Below are 15000 nucleotides of genomic sequence, written 5' to 3'. Positions count from 1 at the left end.
GAACTAAAGGGGTCCAAACTGGGTCCAGCATGATAATGATCTCAAGTGTGCTGCACAGAACACTGACCTCAACCCCAATGAACCCTTTTGATATGAACTAAAACACTGACCACACACCAGACCGTCTCACCCGACATTACCAAACGAACTCAACAATTATCTCTAAATGAACACAAATGCCCACAGCTATGTGGAAGCCTTTCCCTGAAGAGGTGAGACCAGGGGTCAGAAAATAGTGAAGGCTATTGTTTCTTTGCACGTATTTATATATTTCTGGTAAACATGGAGAATATAATTCAATGATTTTTGCATCTAGATACCCTGCCTACAGAAGCTGCTTCTACATTATTTCAGGTCCAGAAATTCACTCAATGTTTGTGTTCATTAGGTCTTTATCTTTATACTATTTTAAAGTTGGCACAGAAGCTCCTGGATCTACTTATATGTGCTTGTTGAACCACTTTATGAGCCAAAAATGAGTCAAAGACTTCTATGTACATTTTATTTGTCATATACAAGGTAGGAGGATCTGTGAAGCATATCATAAGTAAGAGTTCACTACTTTGCACAATTTGTGCTAAAAGCTAGCGGCATCTTGTGATCAAAATTAGTATAACTAATCCTCTCGGACGATCGGGTGCTGAGTTTTGGGCTTCCGGTTACCAAATCAGTGCATGTCAGTGTTTTGAGATAAAGTACAGTAATATTGCTGCTATTTAAATGATAAAGCCAATTGGTAAGATCAACGATGATTAAAAAGAAAAACTCCAAAAATGTCTTTTATATCTTATTTCTATGTTAGAATACAGGTATTTACAATAAATCTGTATTTAAACACAAACACTCACTTCTTCCTGTACATTTAACATAACCCAAGTTCATCATCTGTTAACTCACAGACACAGACTAGGAAATGTAAGAAATAATGTGATTTAGTGTAACATCAATCATTAACGTAACAATTATTCAGTAACATCAGTCATTAATGTACCCATACTCATTGGTACATGTGTCTATACTTAAGCCAGAGCTTGCATTTCTATTGAATCAGTTTCTATAAAGACAATGTCAATTGTGAGACAATGTCAATTGTTAAAAGCGCTATACAAATAAATTTGAATTGAATTGAACTATAGCAGTCATGTGTTTGTGACAAATTGAAGCGTCGGACGTTTTGATGCCTCGTTTCGATGCCTCGTGCCATCATGACATCCAACTCCAGGCTGGTTTCTAACTTGTGATAATAGAATTGTGTTGATTCTCTTGAAGATTTAAGATTTTGTTCTATTTTTCTGTATACCCAATCAAAAACAGTAAGGCAGACACTGACAGTGCTGTCGCCTTGGCAACTGTCCGTTAGACAGTCCAGCATCCTGTTTAGTCATTTTCCGTACATTCGTTTCACCACTACGCTATTTACACTTTGTTTTTTTGTCTTTGTTTTTCCTTGTCCACCTTTATTACAGTGATGTGTCATTCACCACCTCTTCTCCATCTGCCTGTAGTGGGACAAGCTTGTACTGCTCTAAATCCCCAGACAGTAAGGCACCTTCCTCATCTGGAGCAGTGTGATGATTGTTGAGTTCTGGTTCATCTGTACTACATTTGGTGTATTGGTCTCTGTGATGCTCAGCTCCTCCTTCTGCCTGTGACTGACTTTGTTTATGGCTGAAGAAGGAATGTATGTAGACAGCAGGCACAGGAATAGAGGCAATGGAGATGAGCAATGCGATCATCACCAAGGCCCAACCCGGGTATCCCAGGCTGCTGTCAGTGGCCTATGAGAGAGAACGTGAGAAACTGTATGTACAAAGAAGCTCTGAATATTGAACGGCATGCAGTTAGAATATCCCAAAATATAAAACCACTGTATAAAAATACAGACCCTTTTAGGAGGTTGCCTTAAGCAATTAACTTTAGCAGTCACAGACTCTACAGGGCTTTACATGTAGCTCACGTGCTGTTATAAAGCATCATAAATAACCTTAAGAGGAATAATCAGATTTAAACAATTTAAATAAATCGAGTGGGTTTATAAATACCCAATCTATCCAAATATAAGTCACAAACAAGACCAAACATGGTCTCTCTGTCTTAATTCTTATGTTTATAAACTTGATTTTGTTGAAATTTTATTCATATAAAATACTGTACATCTATTCTTTCAAAAGTATCTTCAGCTCTTCACCCCTGATGAGGTCATTCTGTAGAGTAACAGTAATTAAATGCAGCTTGCTATGTGGTTTACCGTGGCGTGGTTCCATGCTGTGTAAGTGGGCCACTTGAAGAACATACGCAGCAGGCTAGCAGTCAGCAGACCCACCATAGCCAGCAGACACACGTACTTCCACAAGTACTTATAGATGGCTGGAGGACGCCATTTCAGCATCACCTCCATGTCATCCAGAAACCTGACACGAGACAGAATAAATACTGAAGGACATGAAGAAAAAATTTGATCTGTGCCGGATTAATAAGCATTCATTTCCTAGTGTATATATGATTACTATGGCAACAATTCAGACACACAATATTCTTTATAGGAAATTCACATAATTATTCAAATAATTCCCATTCATGCATACATTATTTAAACACATATCCAGATTCCCAAAAGTCAGTGATATGTATAATAAATTATATTTTGTTCCACTGCAACAGTGTGCGATTTCCTTATCTGTTGTATTTCAGGCATTTACTACAGTGGATAAAAATGAGGTTGAAAGCATCCAGTTTAGCATTAGTCTTACCGGTCGGCTCCATAGACCCAAGCCACACTGATTGTCTCGAAGATGACAACGATTATGAGAGGTAAAGTAGCAGAATAATCATCGAACATGGTCACAAAGTAGTTCCCACTGCGCTGAGTAAAGAGCAGACCAATCAGGAAGCCCAGAATACAGCTGAACACTGAAATCCAGAAATGCTATCAATATCTTGTCTGTGCAACACAGAAATCTCTGTATGACTGTCATGGGCAGTGTGTGTGTGTGTGTGTGTGTGTGTGTGTGTGTGTGTGTGTGTGTGTGTGTGTGTGTGTGTATATGTGTGTGTATACCTGTGAGCAGTGTCTTGTGGCGGCCCAGGAGTGTAAAGTTGTCCATGAGTGGCGTGAGGATGCCCTGCATGGTGCCGAACATGGTGGTCATACCCAGGTTCAGGAGCATGAGGAAAAACAATGCTGACCAGAATGGGCTCCCTGGGAAGAGCGCCATGGCCTCGGTGAATGCTATAAATGCCAATCCAGTCCCTTCCACTCCCTGAACAAGACAAATATCAGTGTAGCCTTTAGTACAACCTATTAGATCATTCCAGGTGGAAGTCAGATATTACATGCTACTATAGCACAGCTTCAAAATGATCAAATGATTGATTGTGACTGGTCAGAAAATCCATCTAGTCATCTTATGTAGCACTTTGCCTGCAGCTTATGAGACTCAAGACACAAGACAGGGGACAACCTGGATGAGGCCAATCAGTCTAGAATAAGTCTTTGACTAGGGGAGGAAACCAAAGTACATGGAGGAAGCCAAACCTCAAGGGTACAAAGAAAACATTAACCACTAAACCTTGTCAGAAGATATTGATTAACTTTCTATAACTTCGTATTATGTTAATGAAACTGTTAAGTATACAAGTAAATATGTAAGCAACAATTTAATGATATCTCAAGAAACTGAACAATTAGATGATGCATGTGCCTCATAACAGGGTTGATAAACATTTTTAGATGGATAAAGCTGTAAGCTTTGCTTGGAGTTTTTTTGAAAAATGCATTTGTGTCTTATTAAGAGAACAACAGGAGCTATTGGGTTTGAGAACATTTTAAATATAACTATAAATGGATAAAGATGATTTTTTAAAATAGTGATTTGTTTTTATTTTTTATTTTTTTTGGATATGTTTTTCATTGATGCTTTATTATGGTTTACAGCAACATAATTCAAATAATTCTGTGTTTTAATGGCAGTTGTAATAAAGGATCCTATAATAATGCCGAATGGTCTATAACTGAAGAACACCATAACGTAGCATCATGTGTCGCTCCATAAAGTTATACTGTATGTACTTTAACTAATTAACTAACTAACTCAATAAATAAACAATCGATCATAAAATAATCGTAGAAATCTCACGGCAGACACAAACCCTGCTCATTTCTGTCTCCAGGTTACAATCGGTGATATTTATTCCTGGCAAGGACTCATTAAGCTTGTACCACTCCTGGTAATCCTTCAAGCTCACAGATCTTGGGTCAGACATGTTGAACCGTGATATCGAAACCAGAGCTGGAGCTCCCATCGCTGAAATTTTACGTATATTACTGCAAGATAAGAAACCCAAGATCAAATTTTATCTCTAGGACACAAAGTAAGAGAGCGACATAATTGACGGTATAAATAAGAGAGACACTGCTCGCACACTTACTCCACGACACACCCCAGGGCAATGTTTTTGGCTCGGAAGCCGAGCACTGCGAAGACGACCAGCGAGGCCAGGACTGAGGTCATGAAGTTGATGCCTGAAACCATGAAGGCGTCCCGGTGGCAGTTATTGTCGATTGGGTTGTAGGAGGAGTACGCGATCACGGATCCGTAGCCCAAACCCAGAGAAAAGAAAACCTGAGTGGCCGCCTGTCGCCAGACCTGCACCTCACCCCAGATCTCTAACTATGTCAAACACAAAGAAATATGTGTGGTGGTTAAATACGATACTAGAATTTTAAGAAAACAAGAATATGATACAAGACGTTTTGTCTAAGTGATGCAAAAGTCTAAGACAATCTGTTATACAACTGATTCACTTTGTATTTATTCAGGTCATGATTGTTGACATGATTGATATATATATATATATATATATATATATATATATATATATATATATATATATATATATGCAAAAAAAAAAAGAATGTTAAGCCAGGATTGAGGAAAAAACAGTGTTGAACGAATGTTAGATTAAGAATAGTCAGGATTCGGTTTACTTAAAGTTTACAATAACTCAAGTATAATATATGAATTAAAAGGTTGATTACACACTGCAAGAAAAGTTCATGATGTTAACAAACCCAAGAAAAAAAAAATTATTTGCAATTGCACCACTTAAAATATTCAGGTAGGTTATTTCAAGCCAGGAGAGCTCAGAGTGAACATAAATATACCTGAATGGAAAAGTACACATGACTGTGCTTTAGTGCCTGGGTTAGCTCCCTGCCCGAGAAATCGAACCCGGGCCTCATCAACCAGAGCACGGGAAACTAATGCTGGATCACCAGGAGACTTGGGACGGACTCCGTGATAAAAGCTACAATTTCACTTTTCACCTGTTTCAGATTTAAATACATCTAATTAAAGCTTTTATTATCTGATTATTAAGACCATATTACGGGGTCACTCATGGTTATTGAGTAACCATGAGTAAATATCTGTAGGTAGCTACAATGTTGTTGTCCTTTGACTGCACTTCGTTCGGGATCACCACAGCGGATCACCAGTTCTGCATGTTTCATTTTGGCACAGGTTTTAGGCTGGGTGCCCATTTTATCCAGGCTTGGGACTAGTACTGAGGGTTGGCTGGGGTAAGTCCCTGCTTGGGAAATGAACGCAGACTGCAGCAGTGAGAGCGCAGGATCCTGTGTTGACTGTATGTTGAAAGCCCTACTAACAGCAGCTGTTTGAGAACATTGTATACTACAAACAAAAGTGTTGGTAGTGTTGCGTGTTCAATCTTTACTAACTTTTGGAAAGAACATGAAGGTGAGTCCGTCGATGGCTCCATCCAGCATCAGCCCTCTGATGAGAAAGCAGAACAGCACGGCATACGGAAAAATAGAAGAGAAGTACATCACCTGGAAGTGGAAAACACAAGAGCGTGAGGAATATTGGAGAACTATTTTCAGCTAAATATATGCTGCTGGCCCTAGATTGAGTTAGAGATGCTGTAAGAGCAGTGGTTTAAGGGTTTAGGGTTTAATCTCTGACTGCTAGGGATAAATCAGTGTGAGTTCGTACATCTGCACTAGAACGGAAGCACAATAAATTTATTGACATCAGATATCCCAAGGGCACAGGTGCGATTTACACGTGACAACTTCAAACAAATGAGTGTGTTTGTGTTTGTGCTCGGTTTGCCCTGTTACTGGTATGTACCTTGGCTGACGACTTGATGCCCTTGATCATGGCGAGACAGATCATAACCCAGGCTGCAAGCAAGCAACCGGTCATAACAGGATTAAACTCTCCGGATTGATCAATTGAGTCGGAGATATCAAGAGCTTTACGGAACCAGAAGTATGAGGTGGGAGAGCTGAGAGCACACTCCTTCACTGAGAGAGAGAGAGAGAGAGAGAGAGAGAGAGAGAGAGAGAGAGAGAGAGAGAGAGAGAAATACCATCAGATATTCAAACAGCTTACATTCAGGATATAAACCTGAATGAAGTGAACACGGTTCTCCATTTCTTACTCCAGTGCATTATTTTATTTATTTGAAATTTTCAATGATGTTAGATTGGATGTTTCTTGTTTCTGCAAGTCCTGTCAAAGTTTTTCTATCCATAAATGGGAGTTTTATTTATTTATTAATTTTGTACAGCTAGGCGCAACAGACAGAGCTCTCCTTTCACCACCATCCATTTTCGGGACACTAAAAAAAAAGTTTGCATGGATGCATGCCAACACTGATCATGTAATATAACATGCAGTGAGGCATAGAGTGATGGCTGTTTCAACACCTGTATGTAAAGACAGCATGGGAACAAAACATGATCATTCCAGTATGTGTGTATGTGTGTGTGTGTGTGTGTGTGTGTGTGAGAGAGAGAGAGAGAGAGAGAGAAAGAGAAAGAGAGAGAGAGACTAAAGCTTTATTGAGAAACACCTTTCTTAATTGAAGCTTGTACTTTATTGTACCTGTCACGTTAAGGCCATGTTCTGTCGGACACTGTTGCCATGGTAACGGGTACTGGAAAGAACTTCCGAAGTAAAACAGAGCCCAGGCAATGATCACATTGTAGTACAGAGCCATAAAGAAACAAACCTGGGAGAGGTAGAGAGAGAGAGAGGGAGGGAGAGAGAGAGATTATTTATCAACTTTTAAAGAAAAATAAAATTGTTTTATAAAGCTCCAATTAAATCACATGCCTGCCCCTCTCTCTCTCTCTCTCTCTCTCTCTCTCTCTCTCTCACACACACACACACACACCACACAAAGAGAGATTTTTTTTTACTTGTGCTATAGTTTAGCTTAAAGGTGAAATGTGAAATACAGAAAAGAAAAATAGTTTCAGAAAGAGAGCAGCAGGGGATTGCATAATAGAATGAGAAAGTGTTATTTGGGTGTTTTTTACATAAAAAAGATCCACTATCCACCAGCAAGTACCCAAACACACACACACCTCATTTTAGCTAGCACTAACGTGCTTTAATAAAAACCAGCCATACTCAAAATATTACACATATTGCATGATTACAAATAAAAAAACATATAGCTTTCTTTACTTTCTATGTGAACTAAAATCCAGAATAACTATAAATCAGTTTGTAAACTGATGATGATGTGTTTAATGAACCTATATGCATTTTGCTATGACATTAAAGGTGCAGAGCAATGATTTAAAAAAAAAAAAGATTTTATTAAATGAGGCAGCTTTTTAAGGCTCTCAAATAATGATCAAAATATTATTTTGAACATTTTTGTTCTGGGACATTTCGGTCCAAACATCACTAATGTGTTCTAAAAACGGCTTAAACTAGTAATCCTGGTGTTCCATAAATTACAAATACCAACAATGTACGTTCCTCCATTTCAGCAAGCTCAGTTGTTTACTGTATGTATTACCAAACAGCTGGAATATCCGATGCCGGCGAGACGTGGCGTGATGTGTTTCCAGACGCCGATGCTGCCCTGCCGAATATTCTGACCTGCAGCCAGCTCCATGAAAAACAAGGGAACTCCAATCAACAGCAGCAGCAGCACATAAAGCAACAGAAATGATCCTGTAAATAGAGGGCCAAGAAAAGTCAGATTTTTCTGAACAAGGTATTAAAGTATCTGTCTACTTAAACTATGGATTAGTCTGAAAAACCACATGCACCTCCTCCGTTCTGGTGACAAAGATACGGGAAGCGCCACACGTTGCCGAGCCCGACGCTGAAGCCCACCTGGGCGAGAACGTACTGTAGCTTACTGTCCCATGCAGGGCGATCCTTCCTCTGTGCCACCTCTTCATCAGACCCTGCCCCCATTGCGGATTGATTATTGGTCGTCCCAGGAACATCTCCGCCGCTGGGCAACAGCGTATTTTCCATCTAAAACAGAGGTGTTTACCATGAGTGTTAAAGTTCAATGGGCTCCTGAATGCATCTTTAAATGTAAGTCAAGTTAAATGTCACAGGTTACAGAGGTGGAATGTGGGGAATTCAGGGTAAAAGGGTGCGGAAAAGAAAATAGTAGATTATCTGTAAAGAACAGCATGAAGTATTGACTCAGTGATTACAGGTTATGTAATGTGAAATTGTATACGAGCGTATGTTAAAATTCCCAAAAGATCTGATCTGCCCTCAAGGTGCCTGCTTGTGCAAACACCCGCACTTCTGAAAATCCCTTATATGCAGTAGTGAGCATTAAGTAAATCCCTAGTTCTTTCATTTTGACCGATGCTAGGCTCATCCTTCCGGTCCCTGATTTTTTTTTTCCAAATAGCTTTTCTTACCTGCCTTCCTTCATCCTTTCTTTCCTCCCAAACAGAATCATGTGGAGAACAGAGCTGTTAAAATGCTCTATAAATAACGGCATTTAAAAATGGCGAATCCTTCACAGTCGCTCTTCATTGCCTTCATCCCATGAACTGCCCAAAATACAAAACCATTCAATAGCATTTGTTGTATGCAAGAGTCACAGACATGAACAGCACATAATTAGTTTTCACAGTCCCGTGGAACATTTAAAGGGTCGTTGTGAATTGCATCAATAATTGGCGTTCAGCACTGATGTGAAGCAGAGCTTAGCCGATGCATGTTGACTGGAGAAACTCTACTTTTATTTGAAAGAAAAAGGTTTCTCAATGTTCTGGAATCAGACCAAACTAAATACCTGGTCGTTCGGTGACTCTAATTTTCTAACCACGACACAACATGGCTTCTGTAGTAAAGCTTCTATTGCTGATTATCCAAACACATTCCTTTATGTAAATTATTTAGCTCAAAGCAGTTCATTAGACTAGCTGGTTATGTAAGTCGCCTGTATCATTAAAATGAATTTTGTGTTAGTGTACAGTTACATTTAAACTGAAACAATTCAAAGAAAAAAACAAGGGACAAAATCAAACAATTTAAGAAATCAATCAACCAAAAGGTGAAATAAATCCAGTCAGCTTCTTGTTAGCAACTATTATATATATAGCATCATCCAGCCCTAGTGAAGCTAGGGATAATGTAAGAAAATAATATTTTAAAAAGAAGCAAGAGGTCATGCTTTAAAAAAAGCAGGAGGCCTGAAGAGATTGACATTTCATACGCTGTAATGCATAAGAAAGAAAATATGGGGGTGTGTCACTGCGTCATGCTGAGGCGGTGGGGGATGGGGCTTTGACTGGTGCTTACAGCACAGTAACTTGGCTGACTGACAGTAAGCTATTAATGGAACTAAATGAACTAATGAACTTAAAATAAAGATAAAGAGAGACGTGTGAGATATGTTTGTAGGAACTTTCTTTACCTTCACGTGAATGCTGTAAGAGTGGAGGAGGTTATGTGTCTTGTAAATAAACACCAAGTCAGTTCTTATTTTCCTTCACTTTTTTTTGTTCCTGATCCCGTGACTTCCTAAACAGCTTCTTTACTCGGTCCAGGTAAGTCAGCAAGGAATGTGTACAGAAGTTTTCCGAGCACATATGCAACATTATGATACTCGGTGTAATGTTTCTTATTTGACTCAGCTGACATTCGATCCTGACAGCGTTTTCCTCTGTATCTGGAACCTAAATTTCACTGGTCATTTGACAATCTCCCCCGCCCCCCCCCGCTTTCACATCATCTATTCAATTATTAAACATGCATACGTAAAAGATTAGTCTTAATAAGCTTAGTCAAATGTGTAGACAAGAGGTATCCAATCTAATCAAGCAGGAACCATGCCTGATCTTGGCTTTCGAAATATTAAGAAGCATGGCTTCTTTTTTGTTTAAAAATTTGCATGTTCTACATATCTTCCAAATAAAAAAAAATTATATCGGACCTTCAAATGTATCCGAAATGTATCTGAAAATGTTCCTACTACAAATGGTTTGGTATCAGGTCTGAGAATTTGAAACTTTTTGAGAACCGTTTTTTTGAGAAAGAATTTCACCATGCTGTAATGTATATGTGGAAAAAATATGGCCAATGAACTACTGTAATATGTGACCTTTATTGCAATCAGGGTTATGGCAGATCTTAGGTAGGAGTACTGGGTGCGAGATGGGAATACACCCTTGATGGGATGGCAGTTTATCATAAAGCACCGTGCACACACATTATCTCCAAAGTTAATTTAACACAGTCATCAACTGACACATTTATGGGAGGCGGGAAGAAACCCAGAGGAAACATATGCAGATACAGAGAGAACATGCACAGAAACCTCACACAAGGCAGTTATCTGCCCTCAGGATCAAACGGGAGATCCTGTGAGGTGGCAATGCTAACTGCTGTACCATCATAGCACAAGAAGCCTTAATAAATTCCATTAATTCTATTAAAAAAAATCATCTGAGCAGAACAATGAATAATTAGCCTAAACCAATCAAAACATATCTCTAACAACTTTCATTTGTTATTTGCAGAAGCTGATGTCCGGACGACAGTCTGTGCAACTTGTTCTTGTTTTTTTTTTTTTTACATTTATATAGCTTGGCTTATTCATTCTGTAAATAGACGTCATTGTCAGTGCTAGCTGTTTTATTACATTTACATATGTGTACACAGTGTCAATCATTGAAAAGTAAAGAGGACAAATAAATGAAATAATCCACTACACAGAAAAAGAGGAGATACGTGTTCAGTCAGATTTAAGAGGACAGTTTATGTGTAGTTTACATACAAAAAAAGTTAGTTCAAAATGTGATTTCATTGCTTACAATAAATTTCATTGTATACATACAATAATATTTCAATAAATATCTAGTCTACTCATTTGAATTATTTACAGAATTGAGGTTTAAGAGCCATGCTCAAGGGCATAACAGTGGCAGCATGGTAGACCTGGGATATAAACTCACAACCTTCCCAGCTATAGTACAAACCCTTAAACACTAAGCTACCACATCCCCATGTGCCTTTTGTACATATACATGCACCTGTATATACTCTTACATCCGTGGAAAGCTGAAAAGCATCTTTAGAACATACAAGACATAGAATTTTGATCTCAGATCAACCTAGAACTGGAAGTTAAACAGTTGAACTCCAATGCTATAGTTAATGCTAGACATATGATTGGGATTTAAGCCAGCTGCACTGGTCAGAAATTCGTTTTCTATAGATGATCTTAAGTGCAGAAAACAAAGAGCTATTTATCAGCATTAATACTAGTTTTTTAAAGGGTCCATTTTAGAACACGAAAGAGGATCTTTGGTTTGTTCCCCAAGTTTTTTTTAATAGTATTTATAAATGTGTGGTCAGAATTTTACATTTTTTTTTCCACAATTCCACAAGGAAGTGAAATTTTTTTACAGAACGTTTGCTATTTAAAGTTGTGTTTTGGTTAGTTTCTCAAGGGAAATGTAGAATTATTTATGCAATTCTTTTTTTTCCCCCTTCTCTTTTTTTATGTTTTTTTTTTATTATTATTTGTTGACACAGGGATTTGCAATTGAACCTTTTTTTTTAAAGAAAGATTTCAATTATGTGCAAAATTTCGTGGGATAAAAAGGCATCATTTTCTGTTTTTAACATTTCCAAGTGCAAAGTGTTTGTTCTATAGGAAAGGTTTTTTATAGAGCCAAGGTTGAATCTATAGAACAGCAGGGTTCCCAGGAGAACATCAGAAAACAAATAGCTATTTATCAGCATTCATACTAGACTTAAACATAAATAATTATTCTGGCCTCCATCAAAATAGCATACAATCATAAGAGGTGACTTTGTATATAGAATTATTTACAGTCCCTCCAGGACTGCAGGAGTATTTGTGATTGTTGTGCCCCAGAAATTGTTTAAGTTTTATTTTTGTGCTTTTTTGTGTAAAACTTCTCGACTACTTGGAGAAATATCAAGCACATGATTATTCATTTTAAATGAAAACATGTGAATTCAAAGAGCTTTATTCGTATGTGCGTTGTACTGGTGTCACATGACATGTCTCAAAACAAATCTGCAAAACAATCTGCTGTCATTTTGAGCTGCTATTATAAATATTGTGCAGTTTGGCTCATTGTGTGTTAATTTCTGCAAGCACAAACCCAACAAAATCCTGGAGTCTTGAAAAAAAGTCTTGAAATCTGTGTCAAATTTTGATTCGTGAATTAGTTTAAGGTTGCTTTTAGATGTGAAATCATAAATATGGTGGCATTGTTTATATATGTCTTATTATAGAATAATACGATAATAATACTTGGTTAAATACATCATCATGATTCTGTTATAAATCAGGATAAAGACTATTATACCTAAAAATGCAACATGGCTATAAACACGCACAACCAGTATTAATGTGCAGTGAGAAAGAAAAGTGTGAACCAAATAAAAACTAAAATTGTATTACATTCTAAACAGCATTCCTGATGAAGATTTGCATACACTTGGTTCCTTCTCAACCAGCCTCATATGGAATCTCGCCCAATAATCTTTTCTTAAGCTTCCAAACACTTCTCTTAGATTCTCAATGAGAAATAGTTTTTTTGAGAGAACAGTTATTATTAAAAATACCAAATGTCTTTGGTGAAAACTATTAAAACTGACCAAAAACATTATCCATGGACTTTAAACTCACTTTTTCCATTTCTCTTAGAAGCTAATTTCATCAATAAGCTTTTATCAATGTTCATTCCAGGGTGTCGGAACATTTGATGGCACTGTACATGATATTAAAATTTGATCATTATATTTAAAGTCATCCAGGCTTTGGAGAAAGCCATTTATAATTATTTCCACAAGTGTGATTTATACATGCAATATATAAAAAGTCAACAAAGAAAATTTTGGAATCGTTCAGACTCGAGAAACGGAAGTGTTTTTTAAATGTAACGCAGGTTGACGGCTTTGGGACACCGCAGATCTCTGTCTTTATATGCAATTTTATAAAAGGAAGCTTAGGAAGAAATTAACTCCTTTAGTGGACATAAAAAAGTGAAAATTTGGAGAACTGAAAATAGTATTATAGCCAAAAGAAAGAGGATACAGGACTTATTGATGGCCCTATAAACCTTGTTCATATCAATGCAATTATGAACATTTTTTGTGTAATGTTTATAACGTATCACTAGAACGGCGCCTTTAAGAAAACTGTAAGAAGTATAATGTAATCTAATTCTTATTGAAAGTCTGATACCTCTGAATTTCTTCAATTACAAATAAGACTTCTACAATTATCCAAGTTCCTACGAAACAGTAAAAACAATCAAAAGACGTTCCGGAGGATCCTGGTCTGAATGGGAACCCTGCTGGTCTATAGATTCAACACAGACTCTATAAAAAACTATTTAATAGAGAACAAACACTTTGCACTTAGAAATAAAAAAAAAGGTGCCTTTTTATCCCACGAAATTTTGCACATAATTGAAATCTTTCTTTTTAAAAAAAAACTCCAAATCTCTTTGTCAACAAATAAAAAAACATAAAAAAGAAAAGAGAGAAAAAGAAAAAGAAGAATTGCATTAACAATTGCATAAATTTAATTATATATCACTTTTGTTCAATTCAATAAGTTTTCATATAGAGCCAGAGGTGGACTTAGTACTAGGCAAAGTTCGGCAATAGCCACGGGGCCATTATAAGACAAGGGTCCATGCACATTTTTACTGGAGCCCTTAGCTACTGGGGGCCCAAGTCCCCTGCCTTTCTTTGCCTAGTACTAAATCTGCCCTGTGGTTTCTACATTTCCCCTGAGGAACTAACCAATGATAGCAAACGTTCTGAAAAATCTTTGCACTTCCTTTGCAAAATTGTGGAAATAAATTGTAAAATTCTGACCACATATTTCTAAAGTACTATAAAAAAGTTTGAAGACCAAAACAAACCAAAGATCCTCTTTCGTGTTCTAAAAGGGTTCCTTTAAAAAAAACACTATTGCAAATAGATGATGTTGGCAGATCAGTCATGTCCACCTAAGGAAACATATGCAGGAGACAATAAACTGGAGCTGACACGTGGAAACGTGTTTACTCTGGAAAGGAAAAGTGAAAAGCTACTCGGGTTCAGCTTAAGCTTACAGAAATGCATTATTAAGTTAATATTACCTTTCCATATTGTTCACGTGTAAAACTCTACACGTAGACTAGTGACACCAGGCAGTTTTAGTGCATGGACAGAAGAAATGCATAAATGTAAAGTTACCTCTTAAAGAGTTGGAGTTGTTGTTCTTCTCACTTGGGTTTTTGTCTTCACGCTTTCTCTCCCAGGTCCTCTCCTCTCTCTGTTGCTTTAACACGCAGAAGTCACGCCAAGCCAAACAGGTCTGACTTTCAAGCCTCAGCGCCACGTTTCTGTCCGGCTTCTAACTAAACTAACTAATAACTGCGTTGTAGTGAAACCTAAGACCCAGTCGCTTTACACACTGAACGCTCATTGGAGCGTCTCAAAGACGACCGCGTGCCCAGGGGTTCTGTCCGCGGTCCCGCCTCCTTTATACACCGTGCTCAGAGTTGCCTGGTTCGCCAATTACCCAAGAGAACTATTGAAACGTTTAACCTTCTTTTCACACTGATTTCGTGTCGTAATTCGTATTCGATCTCGAAATCATTTCTAACAACTCAAACATACAAGCGTTTAATTTATGCAAAGGTTTTATGCACGTGTAGTATTA

At 37.7% G+C, this 15000-nt stretch overlaps 1 protein-coding gene across 1 annotated transcript; it reads right to left on the bottom strand.

Moving 5' to 3' along the window:
• Positions 1–488: 488 nt before the first annotated feature.
• Positions 489–14790, bottom strand: slc6a16a (solute carrier family 6 member 16a). Its single transcript, XM_027143719.2, has 12 exons — positions 14532–14790; positions 8096–8309; positions 7840–7997; positions 6912–7038; positions 6153–6328; positions 5741–5851; positions 4429–4670; positions 4150–4324; positions 3059–3260; positions 2751–2910; positions 2249–2411; positions 489–1778 (listed from the first exon to the last, which is right to left on the bottom strand). The coding sequence occupies exons 2-12, from the start codon at positions 8307–8309 to the stop codon at positions 1461–1463; spliced, it is 2046 nt and encodes a 681-aa protein (XP_026999520.1). The 5' UTR covers positions 14532–14790; the 3' UTR covers positions 489–1460.
• Positions 14791–15000: the final 210 nt, after the last annotated feature.

This window comes from Tachysurus fulvidraco, chromosome 15, assembly GCF_022655615.1.
Source record: "Tachysurus fulvidraco isolate hzauxx_2018 chromosome 15, HZAU_PFXX_2.0, whole genome shotgun sequence".
In the NCBI taxonomy this organism is placed as follows: domain Eukaryota; kingdom Metazoa; phylum Chordata; class Actinopteri; order Siluriformes; family Bagridae; genus Tachysurus; species Tachysurus fulvidraco.
This window is presented reverse-complemented; position numbering and strand designations above follow the sequence as displayed.

What these genes read in the sequence shown, in the direction of transcription:
- slc6a16a (XM_027143719.2), bottom strand. Translation starts at nt 8,309, where the DNA reads ATGGAAAATACGCTGTTGCCCAGCGGCGGAGATGTTCCTGGGACGACC. An exon ending in GCATCAAGTCGTCAGCCAAG is followed by an intron (nt 5,852 to 6,152) that starts GTACATACCAGT and finishes TTCCACTTCCAG; the next exon opens with GTGATGTACTTCTCTTCTAT. An exon ending in CAGCATGGAACCACGCCACG is followed by an intron (nt 1,779 to 2,248) that starts GTAAACCACATA and finishes TCTCTCTCATAG; the next exon opens with GCCACTGACAGCAGCCTGGG.